Source organism: Cervus elaphus, chromosome 13 (assembly GCF_910594005.1).
Source record: "Cervus elaphus chromosome 13, mCerEla1.1, whole genome shotgun sequence".
Lineage (NCBI taxonomy): Eukaryota > Metazoa > Chordata > Mammalia > Artiodactyla > Cervidae > Cervus > Cervus elaphus.
Window position 1 is genome coordinate 25,070,137 of NC_057827.1, and position 21,594 is coordinate 25,091,730.

Sequence of the window (21,594 nt, forward strand, 5' to 3'; positions counted from 1 at the left end):
CCCACGCTCTCTGCTTGGCCGTGAGACCCTTGCTGGCTCAGCGGAGGCCGAGGTTAGAGGCGCCCAGGGTGAGGACCCGGGAAGCCCAGCTCTTCCAAACAGCCCTGCTCCTCTGGCAGCTCTCGCCAGGCTGGATTTTCCTGCAGGGCTTTCTGATTCTGTTTTTGATCTGCTGGAGTGTTGATCATGTGCCAGACACCGTGCCAACACCGCGATAACATGTGCAAAGTTGTTTTGAGCGAAGCTTTCAGTAAATGTGGGTTATTACGTGTATTACTATTTACGTGTCTAATCTCATTTCTTGTAACTACCCTGAGAGGCAAGGTGCTATTACCCTCATTTCACAGATAAGGAAAACAGGGCTCCTAGATGTGAAGTGGCTGGTCCTAGTGGTACCCAGACAGTAAGTGACAGAGGCAGGCGTTGAACCCGGGTCTCTGAGTCTGTGCTGTTTATTTATTTGACAGTGCTGGGTTTCAGTTGCATCATGCAGGAATCTAATCCCCTGACCAGGGATCGAACCCAGGCCCCCTGCATTGGAAGCGCAGAGTCTTAGCCACTGGACCACCTGGGAAGTCCCTCTGAGTCTGTGTTTTTAACTTCTGGCTTGCTGACACTCCCTGCTGGCAAGCGAGCCCCACTGACTGGCTCTGGTGAAGGCCACAGGGCAAGAAGGATTGTGGATGGCCAGGCCTTCAGGACACCGTGGCACTTTGAGTCTGAGAGACGTGGGGCGGAGGGAGGATCCCCAGAATGGGAATGTGTGTGAGGGGACCCCTCGCCTGCTTCTTCAAGGTGTTTTCTGTCCTGTGGTGGTTGCATTGACTCCCAGTGTGACCAGGGAGGCGTGGGGGCTCCTGGGCAGCTGGTGCGTTTGGAGGGCGGGGCTGGACCAGGGCTGGGCAGCTGGCGCCTAGGCTGCCCCTCCCATCTGGCTGTGACCCTTGGCAAGTCTCCCCGCCCCCCATGTCCCCAGGCCTGAGCAAGGCTGAGCTGCCACCTGGACTGAAGCTTATCTCTGACCTTTGGCATTCCTGTGTCTGGACAGATTCCAAGAGCAGCCTCTGCCCAGGCTTACGGGATCCGCCGCCTCGGTAGAAATGCACCTCCTCAGTAAGCAGATAAGCCCTCACTGTCAGGAAACTGGAGGGCTGTGAAGGGATGAGGGGGGGGGGGCTTCCCTGATGGTCCACTGGTTAAGAATCTGCCTGCCGATGCAGGGGACACGGGTTCGATCCCTGGTCTGTAAAAATTCCACATGCCTCGGGGCAACTGAGCCTGTGCGCACAGCTACTGAAGCCCGGCGCTCTGAGAGCCCATGCCCTGCAGCAGGAAATCTTGGTCTGTGAGAAGCCTGTGTATTGTAACTAGAGAATAGCCCCCGCTCTCTGCAACTAGAGAGAGCCCACATGGCAGTGAAGACTCAGTGTAGCCGGAAATTAATTAATTAATTAATTAAAAATAAATTAAAAATGCTAAAATAAAAGACAAGGGACTGCAGTGGCTATTTGCTCTGGTCTCACTGACTCCTTGTGAACCCGCTGTGAGTTTTCTCTTCATTATCTGCATTATGAGAAAACTCCAGTTCGGTGAGATGGCATCTACCCTGCCCTGCAAACATGGTGCTTCTCAAAGTGTGTTCTGTGAGCCTCCTACTTCAAAATCCCCTGGGAGCTCAAAAACTTTCGCGTTCTCAGGCCCCATCATGGGCCAGCATCTTCAGAGTCTTCAGGGTCAGCTTGTGGATCTAGAGTTTAAGTCTTCCAGGTAGTTTTGCTGCAGTTTGTAGACCAGGAGTCCAGGGAGGAGACCCCCTGAGTTGGCCTTCCATCACACTTCTGGTGTGGTTTTTTTTTTTTTTTAATTGGAATATAGTTGCTTTACAGTGTTGTTAGTTTCTGCTGTACAACAAAGTCGATCAGCTGTATGTATACACATCCGCTTCCCTCTTGGACCTCCCGCCCGCCTCAAGTCCCACCCCTCTAAGTCGTCACTGAGCCCCGAGCTGGGCTCCTTGTGTTGGGAACAGCAGCTTCCCACTAGCTATCTGTTTTATACACAGCAGTGGATACATGTCAGTCCCAGTCTCTCAAGTCATCCCACCACCCTCAGTTCAGGCATTTCAGTTCAGTCGTGTCCGACTCTTTGCCACCTCATGGACTGCAGCACGCCAGACTTCTCTGTCCATCACCAACTCCCGGAGCGTGCTCAAACGCATGTTGGTGATGCCATCCAACCATCTCATCCTCTGTCGTCCCCTTGTCTTCTGCCTTCAGTCTTTCCCAGCATCAGGGTCTTTTCCAATGAGTCAGTTCTTTGCATTAGGCGGCCAGAGTATTGGAGCTTCAGCTTCAGCCCTTCCAGTGAATATTCAAAACTGATCTCCTTTAGGATTGACTGGTTTGATCTTGCAGTCCAAGGAACTCTCAAGAGTCGTCTCAAACACCACAGTTCAAAAGCATGAATTCTTCAGCGCTCAGCTTTCTTTATAGTCCAACTCTCACATCCATACATGACTGCTGGAAAAACCATAGCCTTGACTAGATGGACCTTTGTTGGCACAGTAATGTCTCTGCTTTTTAATATGTTGTCTAGGTTGGTCATAGCTTTTCTTCCAAGGAGCAAGCATCTTTTAATTTCATGGCTGCAGTCACCATCTGCAGTGATTTTGGAATCCAAGAAAATAGTCTGTCACTGTTCCCATTGTTTCCCCATCTATCCCACCACCCTACCCCCTGTCAGCACACTTGTTTGCCTCTCTACTCCAGCCCTGCAAATAGGTACGTCTGTACCATTTTTTCTAGACTCCACATGTATGTGTTAGTATGTTATATTTTTCTCTTTTCTTCACTCTGTATGACAGACTCTTGCTGTGGGGCTTTGTGTAAATGTGATCCTGAGCTTCAATTTCCTCATTTGTAACCTGGGGATGGCAGCAGTTTCTATCTCACAGGACCATCTTGGGTATCCAGGGACTTAATAAGTACAACACGTTGACCCAACACTTTCCTGGCAGCATCTGTGGTGGCCAGACAGAGGGGTCTCTTGGTTGGGGAGGGAGGGGGATGGTTCTTCCCAGAGCAGAATGCAAAATGACCAGGCTGTTTGTTCCAAAAGGCTGACCAGCTCATCAGCTCAAAGTACAAGCAACATAATTGGGCCTCAATTATGTGTTGGGTTTTACGGTTGGGAAAAATAGGGGGTTAGTGCTGGAAACTTTCCTTGGGCCTGCCAGCGTATCCTTCGTGTGTGTGTGTGTGTGTGCGTTCATACTGCGCCAAGCAGCATGTGGAATCTTAGTTCCCTGACCAGGGATCGAACCTGCACCCCCTGCATTGGGAACTTGAAGTCTTAACCACTGGACTACCAGAGAAGTCCCCATTCCAATGTGTAGAGTGCTAAGAGGAAGTGGTGAGGAGTTGGGAATTTGAGGCAAAAGACTTGGAATCCAGTGTAATTCCAGTCTGAACGTAAGAGTTCAGAGAGGCCTTCACTTCTCCAGACCACAGCTGCCCTACGTGGTTTATGCAGCAAAGTTCAGGCTCTGGACAGTGGGCAGGACTTTGCCCTGTGAGTCGCCAGCGCAGCCCGTGTTTCCGCTCTGGTTCTAGACTGACAGGCCTCCTAGCTGCAGATTCCCTCGTAGACTCCCACACTGGCACCTTGTAATACTGCCTTACCGCATCAGGAGACCTTGTGACGAACAACAGCCTTGGGAACTCCATCATTCCTATTCGCTAGAGGGATTTCCCATTTTATGTGCTGGGGGGTCCTGCTGAAGGGCTTCCTTCAGCATGAACAGCCAGGTAAAAAGCCTGGCTCCCCCCAAAAAGGCTGGTATGTGTTCTTCCTCTTGAACCGTGAGGACAAGGTAAACTGATTTTCCTTTTCTCTTTGGCCACTGGGAGGCTCAACACTAAATGCACAGCCCATGTCCAGTAGCTGCCTGAGGACTTTATGACCTGTTGATGTGAACCTGTCCTTCCTTTCTGGTTTAGATGCTTTCTTCAGATTTTTTTCCCCCTCCGCTCCTGATTTTTAGCATTTATATTTCACTACCTTCTTTTCTTCGTGTTTCCTTGCCCTTTGTGGAGCCAGGCTGGGGGTATGTAAAAATGCTCACCCTGTAAACACACATGAAGCTGTCTTCACAACTGCTTTGTTGGCATGGTGCATTTTTTTTTTTTTTTTTGCTTCCTCAGCTTCATGAAACTGTTAGCGTGATTGCAGTCCACTGGTCAGTTACAAGATGCTTGGGGTTGGGCACGGTGGCTGCTTTTTGCTTGTTTTTCTCTTCTTATCAGCTGCCTAGAATTTTTAAAATAATTTCCCTCCAAATCCATTAGTCACTGAGAGCACAGGCGGTACCCTGGTGGATAGATGTGTGTGTATATCTTCTTCTTCCTTTCCTTCTAATTTATTTCTTTAGCATTGCACAAGTGTAACCTGTAGAATCAAAAAAATGATAACAAGTGCAAAGGGAAAAAAATGACCAAGAATTCTACCAGGATACCACTTTTCAGTATTTTGTGATTCATCCTTCTTGAATTTTTCTATGTTTATGTTTTTCCCACAAAAAATGCGAATCTTAACTATGCATAGTGTTTTTTCATTTTCATTTAATGGTAGATAACTAGTATCTTTCCTTGTTATTACATATTCTACAACAATGAAAGATACTTGAAATTTATATGACACATACATGCACATAGTTTTTTTGTTTTTATTTTTTTAAAGCATAGAAAACTTATTGTGAAAAGCAGTAATTGCCTCCGTCTTCCCCAGTCACAGGCCTGGGTAAGAGGGGCAATTTTAATCATTTAGACTTGTTGTTACAGAGTGGTTCCCTCCACTTAAATAAAATGTTTACTCCACGATTTCTTGGTTTATTGGATTTACTGACTTGCCCCTAAGAAAAAGTAAAGGTTTCCATCACTTCCATCACCCTTCCCCACTTCCTCCAAACATTGTCTGCCTCTGTATTTGGTTACCTTTGCAATTTAAAATTTAAGTAATATACTTAAGCCTCAAGTTCTTGTTCTACAAACCATAGTCTCTTGTGGCCCTTATTCTCAGAGGCCCTTCCTCTCAGAGGAAGATACGGAGACTGCATTTTCCTTGATTTCCTTTCACCCCCCAGCATCATAGTGCTTGTCTGATGTAGATTCAGGCTTCTGAGGGCAAGGTTATTAGCATTTCCATTCTGTTTAATAACCATAAATCGCCCATGAGTGACACGAAGCAGTGCTGAGAACTGAAGGCTGGCGCCCCGGGTTAGCGTTCCTCTGTGAATCGTGTTCACTGCTGCCCACGGGAGTGGGCTGTGCTTACAAGTCCTTTTCTTTGCATCTAATGCCACTCAAAGGAGAATGTTAAAGAGACTTTCGTTTCTTACATTCTGTTAGATGCTCAAAATCCATCACTTTCTATTTCAGCTACTCAATATCTTGACCACGCCTTTCTTGGATAACTTTGCTTGTTTGTCTGGAGTTGCTAGTATAGCAGCGTTTTACCAGCTGCATGGCATTCCGACATAGAAAGTGTTGAGATTTATTTTCACCCAGCCCCCTGTAGTTGGATTTGAGGTGATTTCAGTCTTTCATTAACATGAATGGTGCTGTAACTAATGTTCTTTGACATTCATCATTGTGCGTTTGTTTCATACATAATGTTTGAGAATCCGGGAGTGCTGCTCCTTTTAAATCTGACTGCCGGTCCTCAGCCCCATGCACCCACTGCCTTGCTGATCTACCTTCAACCGCATCAGTCTGTTCTACAGGTTGGTGTAAGAGCATTCTCCTGGGAGGAGTGGCCCCCAGGTAATGTCCATCATCTTCTCTCCAGGCTCTGAAAAGCGGTCATTCCTCAAATTTGAAGCTGAAAACATCTTCAACTACACAGCCCTCCTGCTGAGCAAGGATGGCAGGACTGTGTACGTGGGTGCTCGAGAGGCCCTCTTGGCACTCAACAGCAGCGTCAGCTTCCTGCCAGGCGGGGAGTACCAGGAGGTCAGATGATGCTCAGGGGTAGGCTGGGTGGAGGGTGCCGGTAGGTGGGTGGGGGATGGAACTTCTGGGTCCCAGGATAATGTAAATGGGGGAGGGGCAAAGAATCGAGAGGCGGAGCCTCTGTTCCCAGGTGCACACTGACCTTTCCCTTTCTGGCTCCCCAGCTGCAGTGGCCCGCCGATGCAGAGAGAAAGCAGCAATGCAGCTTCAAGGGCAAGGACCCAGAGGTGAGCCAGCACCTGGAAGTGACCTGGGCTGAAGGAGGGCTGGAGGCGTAGGTCTGGCTCCAGGATGGAGGCCGGAGGCGGGAGCAGATGCTGCCAGCTGTGGTGGAAAGGACATGGGCTTCTGAGATGGCCAGACCTGGGTTTGTGTCTCGACCCTGTACTTATTATTTCTATGACCTCGGACAAATGGATTTGCCTGTCCGAGCCTTAGTAAAATGGGGGTAAGGATGCCTGTCTCGCTGGACTCAACATGAGCATTCAGTGAGCTAATACATATAATGAGGGCCAAACAGACATCAGCTTCCAGCAGGAGCAGTGATTGGGTGGGGGTGGGAGTCTGTCCCTTTGAGGATAGTGTTTGATGTGGCAGGCCTGACATATCTCAGCTTGGTTTTGGCCAGACCAATGAGTGGGGACCAGTCAGCCCAGAGTTCTTTGGGAAGATTCCCCACCATTCCCAGAGGCCTCCTGGTCCTGAGTGCAGCAGGGGGCAGCTAAGGTGAAGGCAAAAGACACCAGTCTTGGGGTCAAGATACAAGTTCAGGGAATTTTATGGGGTCCAGTGGTTAGGACTCCTAATCCCTGGTCAGGTAACTAAAATCCCATAAGCCAGTGGCATGACCCCCCGCCCCCCAAATTTTTTTTTAAAACATAGGTTCAAGTCCTGACTGCTTTTGATTTCTTTTATTCAACAGAAATGTGTTAAGTACTTACTCTGTGCCTGGGTGCTTTGAGACACTGGTTATTATCGTTGTTGAATCACAAAGTTGTGTCCGACTCTTTGCGACCCTATGAACTGCTGCACGCCAGGTTTCTCTGTCCATCACTATCTCCCTGAGTTTCCTCAAATTCATGTCCATTGAGACAGTGATAACATCCAACCATCTCATCCTCTGTCGACCCCTTCTCCTCTTGCCCTCAGTCTTTCCTAGCATCATGGTCTTTTCCAGTGAATTGGCTCTTCACATCAGGTTACCAAAGTATTGGAGCTTCAGCATCAGTCCTTTCAATGAATATTCAGGGTTGAGTTCCTTTAGGATTTACTGGTTTGATCTCCTGATTATTATATCATTGTGAAAAGGAAGAAATCAGTCTTGTTTTAAGGGTGGTCAGGTTACACTTCCTTTAGAAAGAGACATTTAAGCCACGATTAGAAGGAGGGTTGAGGGGTTTGACGTAAAGAACAGGACTGTGAATGTCACTCTGAGGGAGGTATTTGGGGAACCTCTGACAGACTGAGCAAGCGCAGTGACGTGGTCTAGTGTGGGTTTTCAGAAAGTCGCTCTAACCACCGTGGTGGGGAGCAGACTCCTGGGGGCAGGGATAGAGGGAGACCAGTGAGAGGCGAGAAGGGATGGTAGCCCAGACCAGGGTTGGACCAACACAGGGAGCAAGAAGTCTTGGTCAGATCCCGGACGTATCTTGAAGATGGAGCCACCAGGATTTCCTGATGGAAGAACCAGGGTGGGGTTGGTATAAGAGGGGAGTCAAGGATGCTGTGAGGTTTGGGGCCTGAGAAGATGGAGTTGGCGTCTGTGAAAGTGGGGAGACCCTGGAGGAGGGAGTTTTGGGGGAACAGTCAGAAGCTCAGGAGATGCCTGTTAGGACACCCTCTCAGAGGCAATCCGAGAGTCTGGAGTCCAGGGTTCAGGGCTGTGTGTTCCTCCTGTTCTGGGCTCAACTTCCTCACCAGGTGGGGTTAGGACAGCTCAAAAGGGAGATGTTCTGTGCCTTCACCCCAGACTGAAGTGAAGTTTCCCAGTCACAGAGCTAACTGAACCCGAGGGTCCCCTCCTACACATGCACACGCACGCACACACACACGTGCGCACACACACGCACACAAACACACACACACACGCTCCATGATCCTCTGCTCCAGGAGGCGCTGTGCCTTGGGTCTGGTGGGGGGGCTCAGAGGCGCCCCCTAGTGGCCTGTCTGTGCCTGACAGCCTCCTCCTCCCTCCAGCGGGACTGTCAAAACTACATCAAGATCCTCCTGCCTCTCAACAGCAGCCACCTGATCGCCTGCGGCACGGAGGCCTTCAGCCCCGCGTGCACCTACATTGTGAGTGCCCCTCTGCACCCCAGGCCGGCCCCCGGCTGGCCCAGGAAGTAGCCCTCTTTCTGCCCCAGGGAACTGGTCTGCAGTGCTGACCACTGGTGAAGGGCAGGGCCCTGGTGGGAGGCTCCTGGGAGGCCAAGGGCCCTGAGAGCCCCGGGACCCTGCCCCAGCCCTGATGGGTGGGTCTCCCTGCAGGGGGCAGGGAGAGGAGGATTCCCTGGGCACAAAGATCCTGGCTGACCCACGATCACACCCTCTCACTTCCTCCAACTCTCTCTCACTTCCTCCAGCTCTCGCTCAATCCCCGCCAGCCCACCTCATCCACCCTCCTCATCACACGCACACCCTTGCGTTTCTGCCCTTTGCATGACTTCGTGGAGAGTGGCATTTTCAGGGCGTGGGTCAGAGCAGCCAGGTTCCGAGTCAGATGTTCCTGGGTTTGAACTACATCATTGCCCTTTTCCGGCTCACGTAGCCTTTCTGAGCCTCTTCTCTGCCCCGTGGGACAGCCACCATGAGGGGTCACAGCGAGGCGCTGTGGGGACTATGGCCCGGGGCCAGGATGGGGAAGAGGCCCTCGGGCCACTGCCCTCACTCTAAACACCTCCCTGCTCTTCGGCCAAGCTCGCTCACTCTCTGGTGTGGCCCTGACCTCCCCGCTCTGCTCCCCTGCAGGACGTGGAGAACTTCACGCTCGCACAGGACAAGCGGGGGAGCATCCTCCTGGAAGATGGCAAGGGCCGTTGTCCTTTTGACCCCAATTTCAAGTCCACGGCCCTGGTAGTCGGTGAGTGGGGGGCAGGGCATCAGAGGGGCCCGGGTGGTTGGTGCCATGCTGGTTCCCAGGGGTGCGGCGACCTCGGGCGGCTTTCAGTTCGGCTCTTCTTAGTTCTTATTCCCTCCTCTGTCCTCTTCAAGCAAGAAGGGCCGCACTCAGGTCACTGTGGGCCCTGAGCGGGAAGGGGCTGTGCCCAGGGCCCATTCCCATGGGAAATGTTCTCTTGGCAGATGGTGAGCTGTACACGGCAACAGCCAGCAGCTTCCTGGGGAATGACCCGACCATCTCCAGGAGCCAAGGCCTCCGCCCCATCAAGAGCGAGAGCTCCCTCAACTGGCTTCGAGGTGAAATCCTCCCGCCGCCCGCCCGGGGGCAGTCCCCAGGCCCCAGGGAGGGGGCCCTGTACCCCCAGCAGGGCCAGAGAGCAGAGTCTTCGCCTGTCTGGGATCTCTGGGCTGATGGTGCTCCCCACTGGCTCCCCCCCACAGACCCAGCATTTATGGCCTCAGCCCACATTCCCGAGAGCCTGGGCAGCTCGGAAGGGGACGATGACAAGATCTACTTCTTCTTCAGCGAGACTGGCCAGGAATTGGAATTCTTTGAGAACACCGTGGTGTCCCGCATCGCCCGTATCTGCAAGGTGAGGGGGCTGGGCCACCCCAGAGGCTCCACGTCTGCGGCCTTCTCCTGTCCTCCAGAAGGAACAGCTTGGCTGCTGGCATTTCTCTTTTTATCTTGAATTTTTGGCTGAGCTGCGTCTTCATTGCTTCCAGGCTCTTCTCTAGCCGCGGTGAGCGGGAGCTTTTTCTCTAGTTGTGCACGGGCTCCTCGTTGCGGAGCCCAGGCTGTGCTTGGAGCTGCGCAGTCGTGGTGCACGGGCTTAGTTGCCCTGAGACGTGTGGGATCTTCCTGGACCAGGGATCGAAGCCGTGTCCCCTACATTGGCTGATGGATTCATAACCACTGGACCACCAGAGAAGTCTTCTCTTAAGTTAAAATGTCTGGTTTTTTTCTTATTTTAAAAAAATGTGAAGACATAGCAAAGTACACACAAAAATCACAAAATAAAGAGGCAACTTGGTATGGTGATTAAGAGTGTCGACGCTGGAGCCCAGCTGCCTGGGTTCAAACCCTGCAGGTCGTGTGATCTTGGGCAATTTCCTTGCTGAGAAATCTGTTTCAGTTCCCTCCTCTGTTCAGCATGTAGGGTGCTTAGAAATGTGCTGAGGAGCCACTAGATGGTGACTGTCGGTGTTAAAATCTCTTCATCTTTCCACAAGAAGTGACCACTGTTAACAATTTAGAATGTTCCTTGCTAATCTTTATTCTTTTGCACATGTGTAAAGACGGTACATATTTATATTACGTAAAACCATGTGCAAACAAAGAGATACTGTAATGCAACTCTTTAGCCTCCCTTTCTGCTCAGCAGTAAATCGTGAGGTCTTTTCATGTTTGTAGACAGACTTCCCTTCGTCTTTTTTTCTGGCTCCTTGCAATTAGGGAAGCACTGTCATTTACCTAGCCAGCCTTCTGGCAAGGGGGAACTGAAGGCTGCCACTTCAAGTCTTTTTTTTTTTAATTTATTGTTTATGTGAAATTTAGATTTAGCCAGAGGCGCTCTTTCTCTCTACATATATATATATACACACACACACATGTATTGGCCATGGGATGCAACATGTGGGATCTTAGTTCCCTGATCAGGGATTGAACCAGCGTCCCCTGCACTGGAAGCATAGCGTCTTAACCACTGGACCACCAGGGAAGTGCCCTGTCTTCTTTATTTGAGATGAGCTCAAGGCCTGGTGTTGTGTCTGTCAGGCCCTTCCTGGTGTCTGTCTCAGCCACTGCTGGGGAGGGGAAGCGAGGAGCCGTCCCTGAGCCCAGCCTCTCTCTCCCTCACGCAGGGCGACGAGGGGGGCGGGCGCGTCCTGCAGCAGCGCTGGACATCCTTCCTGAAGGCACAGCTGGTGTGCCTGCGGCCTGACGACGGCTTCCCATTCAACGTGTTACAGGACGTGTTCACGCTGACGCCCCGCCCCGAGGACTGGCCGGACACCCTCTTCTACGGGGTCTTCACATCCCAGTGGTGCGCCCCCCGGGACCTAGCTGGGAGCGGGCCGGGTGAGGGGTGAGTGGCTGGCCTCACTGGGAACCCCAAGGCTCCTGGGACTCATTCAGCCAACTTCCTCGGTAGGAACGGGGGGACCACGGAGGGCTCTGCCGTCTGTGTCTTCACCATGAAGGATGTGCAGTCGACCTTCAACGGCTTCTTCAAGGAGGTGAACCGCGAGACGCAGCAGTGGTACACAGTGACCCACCCAGTACCCTCGCCCAGGCCGGGCGCGGTGAGTGCTGCTCCCGGCCCCAGGGCAGCATGCTGGGAGGGCGGGTCCACACCCCACGCTGGGCTTGCTTGCTTTCTCTAAGTCTGTTGTCTCATCTCGAAAGTGGGGGCAGAACCCAGGGCTGCTTGTCTTTCCAAGTTCGACGTGACCGTGGCCGTCAGGTTGGCAGTGGGCTGGACAGGGCTGTCCCATCAGAGCGCCGCCTGCCGCGAGCCTCTCTCCTGCCCCACCGTGAGCTCCTCGTTGTTGAGTGGCTGGCTGTGGGCAAATGGTCCTCACCAAGCAGACCTTGAGACAAGGATGTGGGTGCTGGCAGTTTCTAGGGGACCTACTCCCCAGAAGCAGCAAAGAGGGGACAGGATTGTGGAGGGAGGGGTGGAGCCAAGAAAGTGGGGGTCGGAGGGCTGTGGGCGCCTGGAGCTGAGTCCCCGGGGGCCCTGGGAGGCTACATGGAGTACATCTCAGTGTTGTCCCACTGGGGTGTTTGTTACTAACTGCTGGGCCTCAGTGATTGAGGGTCAGTCTGGGATGTTAATTCCTGGAGCTGCTACAGAGAATGCCCCTGGGCAGAGAGAATCAGGAACCCTTGTGCTGTCGCTCAGTCGTGTCCGACTCTTTGCGACCCCATGGACTGTAGCCTGGCGGACTCCTATGTCCATGGCGATTCTCCAGGCAAGAATACTAGAGTGGGTTGCCATGCCCTCTTCCAGGGGATCTTCCTGACCCAAGGACTCGAACTGGGGTCTCCTGCATTGCAGGCGGATTCTTTACCAGCTGAGCTACCAGGGAAATCCAGGAAGCCTCTGGCAATATGGCAGACTAGCTGCAGGCACCCTTGTGGCCCCTACACTAGGACACCTTGCTCAGCCAGGGTTTCTTGGGAAAGGAACTCTCACTTCCTGCTGAAAGGATGCCATAGGAGCAGGAAGTGCGGTCATGCCCAGGGGAGGGGGTGGGGGAAGGATGGGCAGGAAGGAGGGGTGGTTGGTGGGCAGAGAGGGGGAAACCCTGGCAGCCAGGGCCCATGGCCCCAAATCCCTGGACCTGCAGATAAGCGTGTTGACTCCACAGAACTGGAGAGCCATGCTGTGGCCTGGCTTCTGAGGGTGGGGGAATCCCTGCTGTCCACTGGGGAGGCAGGGCTTGGCAATCCCGGCGGGATCTGTAGTACACCCATCCTGCTGGCCACCCCAGTGCCGCCCATCTCAAGCCAATGCCTTCTCCTTCAGTGCATCACCAATAGTGCCCGGGAGAGGAAGATCAACTCGTCGCTGCAGCTCCCCGACCGCGTGCTGAACTTCCTCAAGGACCACTTCCTGATGGACGGACAGGTCCGCAGCCGCATGCTGCTGCTGCAGCCCCAGGCCCACTACCAGCGCGTGACCGTCCACCGAGTGCCTACCCTGAATCGCACCTACGACGTCCTCTTCCTGGGCACTGGTAAGTGCCCACAGCAGGCTGGCTGGGGGTCGAGGGGGCATGGGCGGCAGGCTCCTCGCTCCGGGCCTGAGCAATGTCCCTATTGCAGGTGACGGCTGGGTGCACAAGGCGGTGAGCGTGGGCACCACGATGCACATCATCGAAGAGCTCCAGGTCTTCCCAGCAGGACAGCCCGTGCAGCACCTGCTCCTGGACGCCGACAGGGTGAGCAGAGTGGGGAGTCCGGGCAGTGGGCTTGGGATGCCCCGCCCTCCTGCCCCAGCCGGGTGGAAAGATCTAGGCTCCAGGCATGAGCTGTCGGAATGTGGCGGCGGGGGCGGGCGGGCCAGGTGCGTGAGAAGCGGCTCCCCGGAGGTGGCTTTGTGGGGCGCTGGAGCCGGGGCCTGCCTCCCATGCTGCGTGTCTCTTGCAGGGATTGCTGTACGCTGCCTCACACTCGAGCGTAGTCAAGGTGCCTGTGGCCAACTGCAGCCTGTACCAGAGCTGCGGGGACTGCCTCCTGGCCCGGGACCCGTACTGCGCTTGGAACGGCTCGAGGTGTGCACCCATCACCCTCTACCAGCCGGAGGTGGCCTCCAGGTGAGAGCTCGTTCAGGCCCATTCCCCTTGTTCCTCCTGGTGCACCCGCCTCTAAGTCCCTCTGCTTTAGACCCTCTGTGGAATCACCACACAGCCTCATTTGTGTCTGCTGTCTGGACATCATTTTTTGAAAAATAATTTTATTTATTTAGTTTTGACTGTGCCGGGTCTTTGTTGCTCTGTAGCCTTTGCTCTAGTTGTGGCGAGCGGGGGCTACTCTCATTGCAGTGCACAGGCTTCTCCTTGCAGTGGCTTCTCTTGCTGGGGACCCCAGGCTCTAGAGTGTGACCTTCAGTAGTTGCAGCTCTCGGGCTGTAGAGCACGGGTTGCTTCGCAGCAGGTGAGATGTTCCTGGACCAGGGATTGAAGCTGTTACCTCCTGCATCGGCAGGTGGATTCTTCACCACTGAGGGAAGCTCTGGGCATAATTATTAATCTGCTCCTTTCCTGACTCTCAAAAGAGTTGTAGTTCAGACAGTAAATTATGTTTGCCTTACCCATCTCTAAAGCAGGGACAGGATTTGGTAGTTGGTATGAAATGTCATAACTGTGAAAAGATTTGCTGGAGACTGGATTGACACGTGAATGTAGTTAAATAACAGAAAATAAGGGCTCCGTAACAGTCCATTAACAGACCCATTAAGGGACTTCCCTGGTGGTCCAGTGGTTAGAACTCTGCTCCTCCACTGCAGGGGACGAGGGTTTGTTCCCTGATCAGGAAACTAAGATCTCGAAAGCGGCATGGCCAAAAACAGACCGATTAAAAATTGTTTTCAAAATAACTGATTTCGTCTAAGAAAACTTAGACAATAGAGATAAGCACAAGCAAAATAGAAACTACCCAAATTTTACAACCTAGAGAGACTTAGATTTAATATATATCCTCCCAGATTTTTCCATATATGTGTAATATAAAGAAAAAAAATTTTTTTAAGTTAAAAAAAAGCTTTAGTTTTTTAACAACAACAAAAAATTATTTGGCTGCAGTTGGTCTTTGATCTTTGCTGTGACATGTGGGATCTAGTTTCCAGACCGGAGATCAAGCCCAGGCCCCCTGCATTGGAAGCTCAGGGTCTTAACCACTGGACCATGAGGGAAGTCCCAAATACATACGTTTTAAGTAAAAGTTGGATCTGTCCTATTTGTAGTGTCTGTACTTCACTCAAGTGCATACCTGTTTCCAGTTTTATATTTTAAAACATCACGTGTGTGTGTGTACACATATGTATATCTGAAAGAACACTCCAAAAAAATGCCACCGTTATTGTTGACTGGGTAATTGTATTTTTTTAAATTATATTTTAGCTCCGTAAAGTTTTATTTTGTTTTTAATACTTAGGTATTTATTTGGTTATTCCGAGTCTTAGTTGTAGCATGTGGGATCTAACACCCTGACCAGGGATGGAACCTGGGCTCCCTGCATTGGGAGCTTGGACTCTTAGCCACTGGACCACCAGGGAAGCCTCTGATTGTGATTTTTGTAATGTTTTTAGCCTTTGTGCTTGGTTGAGTTCTGTGTTTTCCAAAATCAAGTCAGTGCCTGTGCTTTGCAAAAGAGACAGATACATGTTAATACATACAGATTTGGCTGTCCTTCCAGACGTTCTCTAGGGTCTCACTCTGCTTTTGTGATTAAGGAAGTATCACAGCAACTTTTATATGAAGTAAATACTGTGTAGACAGAGGAGATGCCAGGTCTGTCTACAGAACCTGTGGGCTGGGGCATCGCGAAGGGAGGCCGCCTGCCTTTCACCCCTGCCTTGGTCCTGGTGGTCCCTGAGCCCTTCCCCAGGCCCACGTCTGCAGGGCTGTGTGCCAGTGTCTACTGCACGGAGGAGGAGGGGGGCAGATGCAGGCTGGTGGGGTTTCCTGGCCCATCCCAGACTCTTTGGTCCCCAGGCCGTGGATCCAGGACATCGATGGGGGCAATGCCACGAACCTCTGTGGCCCTTCCAAGGCCCGGGCGTCTGTACCAAAAGGTAAGGTGCCCCACCAAAAGATGGAGGAAAGGCAGGGGTCAAGTCTGCCTGGCAGGCTCCTGCAGCCACTGATGGGTGTAAATGCCTTTCCTCACTTACTCATCCCTCTGGCCCTGGAAGCAGGGTCCTGGCAAGTGAGATCCACAGTCCCCAAAGTCCCCAAGCTGCCGTTATAGCAACGAGGTGCACAGCCTGGAGGGAGGTGGGTGAGTGAGCCTGGGGCGGGCGTAGACGCCAGCCTGCCCTTGACCGGGGACTGTGTCTCTTCTGCCTGCAGGTGAGAAGCCCTGTGAGCAGGTTCATTTCCAGCCCCACACGGTGAACACCTTGGCCTGCCCCCTCCTGTCCAACCTGGCGACCCGGCTCTGGCTGCACAATGGGGCCCCCATCAACGCCTCGGCCTCCTGCCGCGTGCTGGCCACCGGGGACCTGCTGCTGGTGGGCAGCCAGCAGGAGCTGGGGCTGTTCCAGTGCTGGTCACTGGAGGGAGGCATCAAGCAGCTGGAGGCCAGCTACTGCCCGAAGGTGGTGGATGAGGTGACCGGCGGTGCGGGCCGGAGCGGCAGTGTGCCCGTCATCATCAACACGTCTCGGGTGAGCGCGGGCAGCAAGGCCAGCTGGGGCGCGGACAAGTCCTACTGGACGGAGTTCCTGGTGATGTGTGCGCTCTTCGTGTTCGCCATGGTGCTCCTCATCTTATTCTTCCTCTACCGGCATCGCGGTGGCATGAAGGTCTTCCTGAAGCAGGGGGAGTGTGCCAGCGTGCACCCCAAGACCCGCCCAGTGGTGCTGCCGCCTGAGACCCGGCCGCTCAATGGCATGAGCCCCCCTAACACCCCGCTCGACCAAGGCTACCAGGCCCTGTTGGACAGCTCCCCGGGGACCCGCATCTTCACGGAGTCGGAGAAGAGGCCACTGAGCGTCCAGGACAGCTTCGTGGAGGTGTCTCCAGTGTGCCCCCGACCCCGGGTCCGCCTGGGCTCTGTGATCCGGGACTCAGTAGTGTGAGAGCAGACTTCCGAAGGCGGCCTCCCTCTGGGGGCCCCGAGTGCTCAGAGCTGGTCGGCTGGACCCCTGCTCCTCCTTGTGGAAGAAGCCGCGGTGTCCACCCCTCGGGAGCGACAGAGCCGGCTGCCAAGTAGCAAGGCCCCCCTGACCCTCCACCCCAGATGGCCATGTCCCTGTGGATCCTGGCTGAAGATGGGGGCCTGCCCAAGTGAGCAGATGGATGCTCCTTAAGAGAACTGAGCCCTTTGTTTAAAAACAGTCGAAAATGTGAAACAGGAAAAGAGACAGGATGATGCCACACCTGTGGCCAGCCCAGCGCCTGGCTCCCAGCTCCCAGCTCCCAGGTTGGAAGGACGCACCCAAAGTGGCTGTGTGAGACGAGCTGGAAATGGCGCACCCACTGGCCTCTTCCGCCTTCACCTACTGTCACGGGCTGCCCCTGCTCGCTGCAGAGACAGGGGCCAGCTTGGGCTCCAAGCGGTCCAGCCTCCCCAGCTGGCCAAGTCCTTGCAGCCATCATCCTGTCACCTCAGGGACCAGAGGGCCACGCTGGCCCCACAGCCCTCCCAAGGCCCTGGGCTCAGGCCCACCTCCTCCTGGACTTTCCCGGCCTGTATCAGGCTGCGGCCACATTATAGAGACAGGGCAGCACCAGCCCAGAAGAGTCTGTGACAATGAACATCATCCCTCGGAATTCTAGGAAGAGACTGCTGCCTGCCTTCCTCCAGTCTACAAACCTGTGTCCCTTTTTCCCATACCTGCCCTGGCCTTCAAACCCAGCCCCCAGTTCACCCCTACACCTTGCAACCTCCACTCTTAAGGGACAGCTAAACCCGTGCACCACTGATAACTGCCCAGCACAGGGACCCTGAGTTTATGTGGGTTTTATATATATTTTTTTTAAATAAAAATGCACTTTACTTTTTTTTTTTTAAATAAAATCTAAAGAATTGAAATTGAATCCTGGGCCCTTCCTCTTAAAGGACTGTTGCTTTTTGAGGTTGGTCCAGTTCTCTGAGTTCTGGGAGGTTCTAGGCCACCTCTTTCAGGTGCTAGTGGGCTAACGCCAGCCCAGCCTGGCTGACCACATCTCCCCGCGGAGCCAGGTTCTTTTTTTTTTTTTTTCCTTATTTTGGCTGTGCTGGGTCTTCGTTGCTGTACAGGCTTTTCTCTAGTTGTGGCAAGTGGGGGCTACTCTAGATGTGGTACGCTGGCTTCTCGCTGCGGTGACTTCTCGTTGCAGAGTACGGGCTCTAGGGCTCATGGTCGTGGGCTTCAGTAGTTGTGGCCTGTGGGCTCTAGAGCATGAGCTCAGGAGCTGTTCAAATAATCACAGTGAAGCTGACTTTTTTTTTAGTACATAGTTCTGTGAGTTTTAACACATGTAGAAGTTCATGTACCCACCATCACTATCAGGATACAAAGAGTTCCACCCCTCGTGCTCTCCTTCATACCCCCTTCACAAGGGAGGGTGGGACAGGCAGATACAGTCTGACTTCCTGCTGTCCGCTTCTTTGCGTGCATGCTTAGTTGCTCAGTTGTGTCCAAATCTTTGTGATCCCATGGGCCGTAATCCACCAGGCTCCTCTGGCTGTGGGATTCTCCAGGCAAGAATACTGGAATGGGTTGCCATTTCCTACTCCAGGGGATCTTCCTGACCCAAGGATTGAACCTGGGTCTCCTGCATTACAGGCAGATTCTTTACCATATAAGCCATCAGCCATCCCCCTTTTTAAGTCCTACTTATCCCCAGGGTGACCGAGGGCTCATAAAAGTCCACTCCTTCACACCAGTAATTCTAGTGTTGCACAAAGGCTCAAAACTTCTAAACCTTTATTAGTGATTAGTAGGAACACAAACAGAGCAATGACAGTGAGAAGGGGAAAGGCCCTGACGTGGAGGGCGCTCCACAGCCCCGGGCAAGACCACGCAGTATCAGCTCCAGGCTGGACCAGCTTGGCCGGTGCTGACAACACAGGGGGTAACCATGACCACAGCTCAGCAGTGGCCATTCTTCAACAGGGTGCTGCTGCACATGCTGTGGCTCCCGTCACAGGACAATCTTAAAGGAACTGAACAAGAGAAGAGTGTGTTGGGGCTTTCTGCTGGAAGAAACCCTAGGTTCCTCCCTAGGTTTACCCCTCCCCCAAGACCCCTTGGAATGGGCTATATCCCACATGTGTGAGTCCCCTTTAGAAGAAGAGCTACTCTAATATATTCAGAGGAAGCAGGAGGCCTTTTCCTACCCCACGGACCACCTCCGGAAATAACATCTCAGACCTGGTGCAGCAGGTGAGGACCAAGTCATACCTGGCAAAATCTGGTGAGCGGGAGATGACATGCTGGAACTCGGAGAGGTTGATGGTCCCATCCCTATCAATGTCGGACTCCTCTAGGATCTGGAAAGGGGAAGCTTCAAGGCCAAAGCCCAAGCCTTCCCCGCCTGCTCCCCGGCCCAGCCCAGCCCAACCCCACTGCTCACGTTGTCGATGAGCTGCTTCATCTCTGAAGCACTGAGCCGTGTGTCTTCACTCTCTCCTGTGAGGCAGTTCACGAGCTGGCTCAGGTCTTCTCTGTTCAAGGTTCCATCATCATCAAAGTCTAGAAAGCAGACACAGGAAGCCCAAAAGGAGGTGGTCAGGATGAGCACCCAGCTCGTGACTCCCTGAGCTCCCAGGCATCTCTACAAAGACCACGTCGGAGGAGCTGGTGTTCCACCCGGCCCCCTACTCCTTACCGAAGATGCGGAAGGCATAGTGGGACTTGATGTCTGGGGTGGCTGTGTCACTGAACACACTGAGGAGGTCCAAGAAGTCCTCGAAGCTCAGGCTGTCTCTGCTCGGGGAAGTGGAGAAGACCTTGCAGATTCGCTCCTTGAAGGGGTTGGCCTAAGCAAGAAAGCCTTCTGTGAACGCCACACACGAAGCAGCCCAAATCACACATTCAAACGCCACCGGGAAACTGGACGGAGTGGTTCAGCCTCTCAGGGGAGAACCATCACCACTTTGGGGCCAGCACAGAAGTCAGGAGGACCCATGACCCCACTGGGGAAGAGACAGGAATGGCTTTCTGGGCATCAGAGCTTAACCTAAAGGCAGGCCTGGGAGCAGAGAAGGAAGGAAAGAGGAAGGCATTCTAAGCAAAGAGAACAAGATGAGCTGGTTATTTTAAAACATAAATATTGAACCAAGCAATTACTGTGTTATAGGCCAGGCCCTTTGCATAGAAATTTTCACAGCAGCCCTATGGAGAGGCAATTAGCCTCTGGAATAGAGTTTCTCAAACTTCAATAAGGTAATTCAACTCTTCTTAAAGGACAAAACTTTGAACCTCCAAGAATATGTCTGAGGACCCCAGTGTGCAAAACATTCTTCTGTTACTATATAACTCCCCCGGATGACCTTGATAAAGCACCCAGGAACTTAGGGTGAAACAGAAAGAAGACTAGAATGGGGAGCAGTGACCATGTGACCTCAGAAGGAGTAGCAGAGGGAGGCTGGGGGGCTGGCACCTTGAGCTCTGGAAGGCTGAGGATCTGCTCCAAGGACACCCGAGCCTGCAGTGACTCCTCCACACTCCGCTGCTCCTGGGGAAGCAGCTCACAGAACCGTCTGTGGGCTCTGGCAGAAGGAAGAGAAACTGTTAATGTGCTTTCCTAAGTGTACCACATCCCTCCTCCTGTCCTTGAATACCCATCATGACCAGCTGAGGAGCTAAGCCCTCGGGACTTCTAAGGCAAGAGGAGACACATCACAAGACAGTACAGGGAGCCTGGGAGTCCATCCTTGCGGGTTTACTGCAGGACCCCGTGTCCCAGGCACTGTGCTTGGCCAATTCTAGATTCCCCCAGGTTTGGAGAGGTCCGGGAAGGGGCCAGAAGTTGGCCTTAAAGAGCAAGCAAAAAAGAGCGAAATTGAAATCTAATTTCATTTCAGGAATCTCCCGCTGCTCCTCAAAGCAGCTACCCTGAACTTTCTCCCCCTTAGGCTCCGCCTCATTCCCACTGGGATTATTTTTTGCCAAGAGAAGCCTAGGAACCTTCTTGCTCAGGTGTGCGGCCACATAAAGCTGGCTAGGAAGGGGGTTCCAGCCCCAGGTCAAATCCTCTTACAAAAGAATGTCGTCTTAGGCAAGTTATCCGACTGTTTCACTGTCCCCATACCTCCCTCGTGAGGGTTACAAAGGAAACGTAGACAACCCTTTAGCAGAGCATGGCAGGTGCTCAGTAAGCGTTAACGGTTACGGTAGTATTCAGATAAAGGAGGAGTCAGAGGGCTCCCCAAGGCTTCTCTAGCTTTGCCAGCAGACAAAGCAGCCCAGAACTACAGCAGTCCCTGCCGGACTGGGGCAGGAAGTTCCGTTTTGCAGAAGTCAGGGGAGCGGGGTCAAAGAGCACCCAACTCCGGCTGGAGGCTGCTCCGCGCGGTGCACCGCTGGGGCCGCCGGCGCGAGATGGGAGGGTGTGCCGGGAAGAGGGCACAGCCGAGGGCCCGGGGCCCCGGCCTCCAGTTCCGGCTCAGCTGCTGACCTCAGACAGGCCCCTGCCCCTCCCGCTGGCGGGGCCTTGGTTTGCCCATCAGTAAGACGGAGCCTCCCCGGCTCCCGAAACCGTTCCGAGAGCATCCCAGAGGTGAGGTTCGAAACAGCACTTACAGAAGGATCTCCTGTTTGGTCAGGAACGTCAAGTCCTGGAAGGCAAGACGAGAGAGGAGGGTCAGCAGGCCGCCCGGGGCCAGAGGCCGCGCCCACCCGCCCGGCCGCGGCTCGGGGACCGTCCTCTCCCGAGCGCAGGCCGCGCGCAAACTCCCTGGGGACCGGCGTCTCGCGCACCTGGTACTCGGCCAGCAGCTCCTTGGACAGGCGACTGCCCGAACCCCCCATCGCTGCCGCTCGCACACAGCTCCGCCAACTTGTCTCGGGACGCCGGCAACTTTCTCACTTCCGCCCTCGGGCCGCGTCACCACCCGGTGCCCGCGGCAACCGCTCCTGGGGCCACCGCCCCCCGGGCCCGCCCCCTCCTTAAGGCTCCCAGGCGCTCCCAGCCCGGTTCCGCCGGTTGGCTCCCGGCTCCGGGCGGTCCCTGGAGAGCTGGAGGCGGGGCCCGGGGCGGGGCCGGATGCTCCGGGGCGGGGCCCAGGCCTCACGGCCCCGCCTCCAGG

The 21,594-nt window shown here is 53.6% G+C and overlaps 2 protein-coding genes across 3 annotated transcripts in view; one reads left to right on the forward strand and one right to left on the reverse strand.

Annotated features, from left to right (window-relative positions):
- The window catches only part of SEMA4B (semaphorin 4B), a 41,939-nt gene extending 24,543 nt beyond the window's left edge, over positions 1 to 17,396 (forward strand). For both annotated transcript variants that reach the window (XM_043921597.1, XM_043921598.1), the window contains exons 3-15: positions 5,845 to 6,008; positions 6,173 to 6,235; positions 8,205 to 8,303; positions 8,976 to 9,087; positions 9,309 to 9,422; positions 9,567 to 9,718; positions 10,989 to 11,170; positions 11,279 to 11,429; positions 12,659 to 12,869; positions 12,958 to 13,073; positions 13,282 to 13,448; positions 15,348 to 15,427; positions 15,705 to 17,396. In XM_043921597.1, coding sequence (XP_043777532.1) covers positions 5,845 to 6,008; positions 6,173 to 6,235; positions 8,205 to 8,303; positions 8,976 to 9,087; positions 9,309 to 9,422; positions 9,567 to 9,718; positions 10,989 to 11,170; positions 11,279 to 11,429; positions 12,659 to 12,869; positions 12,958 to 13,073; positions 13,282 to 13,448; positions 15,348 to 15,427; positions 15,705 to 16,435 — 2,342 coding nt within the window. In that variant the 3' untranslated portion in view covers positions 16,436 to 17,396. The remainder of the gene's footprint in view (positions 1 to 5,844; positions 6,009 to 6,172; positions 6,236 to 8,204; positions 8,304 to 8,975; positions 9,088 to 9,308; positions 9,423 to 9,566; positions 9,719 to 10,988; positions 11,171 to 11,278; positions 11,430 to 12,658; positions 12,870 to 12,957; positions 13,074 to 13,281; positions 13,449 to 15,347; positions 15,428 to 15,704) is intronic.
- An 855-nt stretch (positions 17,397 to 18,251) lies between these two features.
- On the reverse strand, positions 18,252 to 21,504 carry CIB1 (calcium and integrin binding 1). The gene is made up of 7 exons (XM_043921600.1): positions 21,266 to 21,504; positions 21,089 to 21,123; positions 19,947 to 20,055; positions 19,173 to 19,323; positions 18,918 to 19,036; positions 18,746 to 18,834; positions 18,252 to 18,507 (listed from the first exon to the last, which is right to left on the reverse strand). The coding sequence occupies exons 1-7, from the start codon at positions 21,314 to 21,316 to the stop codon at positions 18,486 to 18,488; spliced, it is 576 nt and encodes a 191-aa protein (XP_043777535.1). The 5' UTR covers positions 21,317 to 21,504; the 3' UTR covers positions 18,252 to 18,485.
- Positions 21,505 to 21,594: the final 90 nt, after the last annotated feature.

Coding starts and splice junctions, on each gene's coding strand:
- CIB1 (XM_043921600.1), bottom strand. CDS start 21,316: ATGGGGGGTTCGGGCAGTCGCCTGTCCAAGGAGCTGCTGGCCGAGTAC. Junction 20,056..21,088: donor ACCAAACAGGAGATCCTTCT/GTAAGTGCTGTT, acceptor TCCTTCTGCCAG/AGCCCACAGACGGTTCTGTG. Junction 18,508..18,745: donor CGCTCACCAGATTTTGCCAG/GTATGACTTGGT, acceptor TCTCTTGTTCAG/TTCCTTTAAGATTGTCCTGT.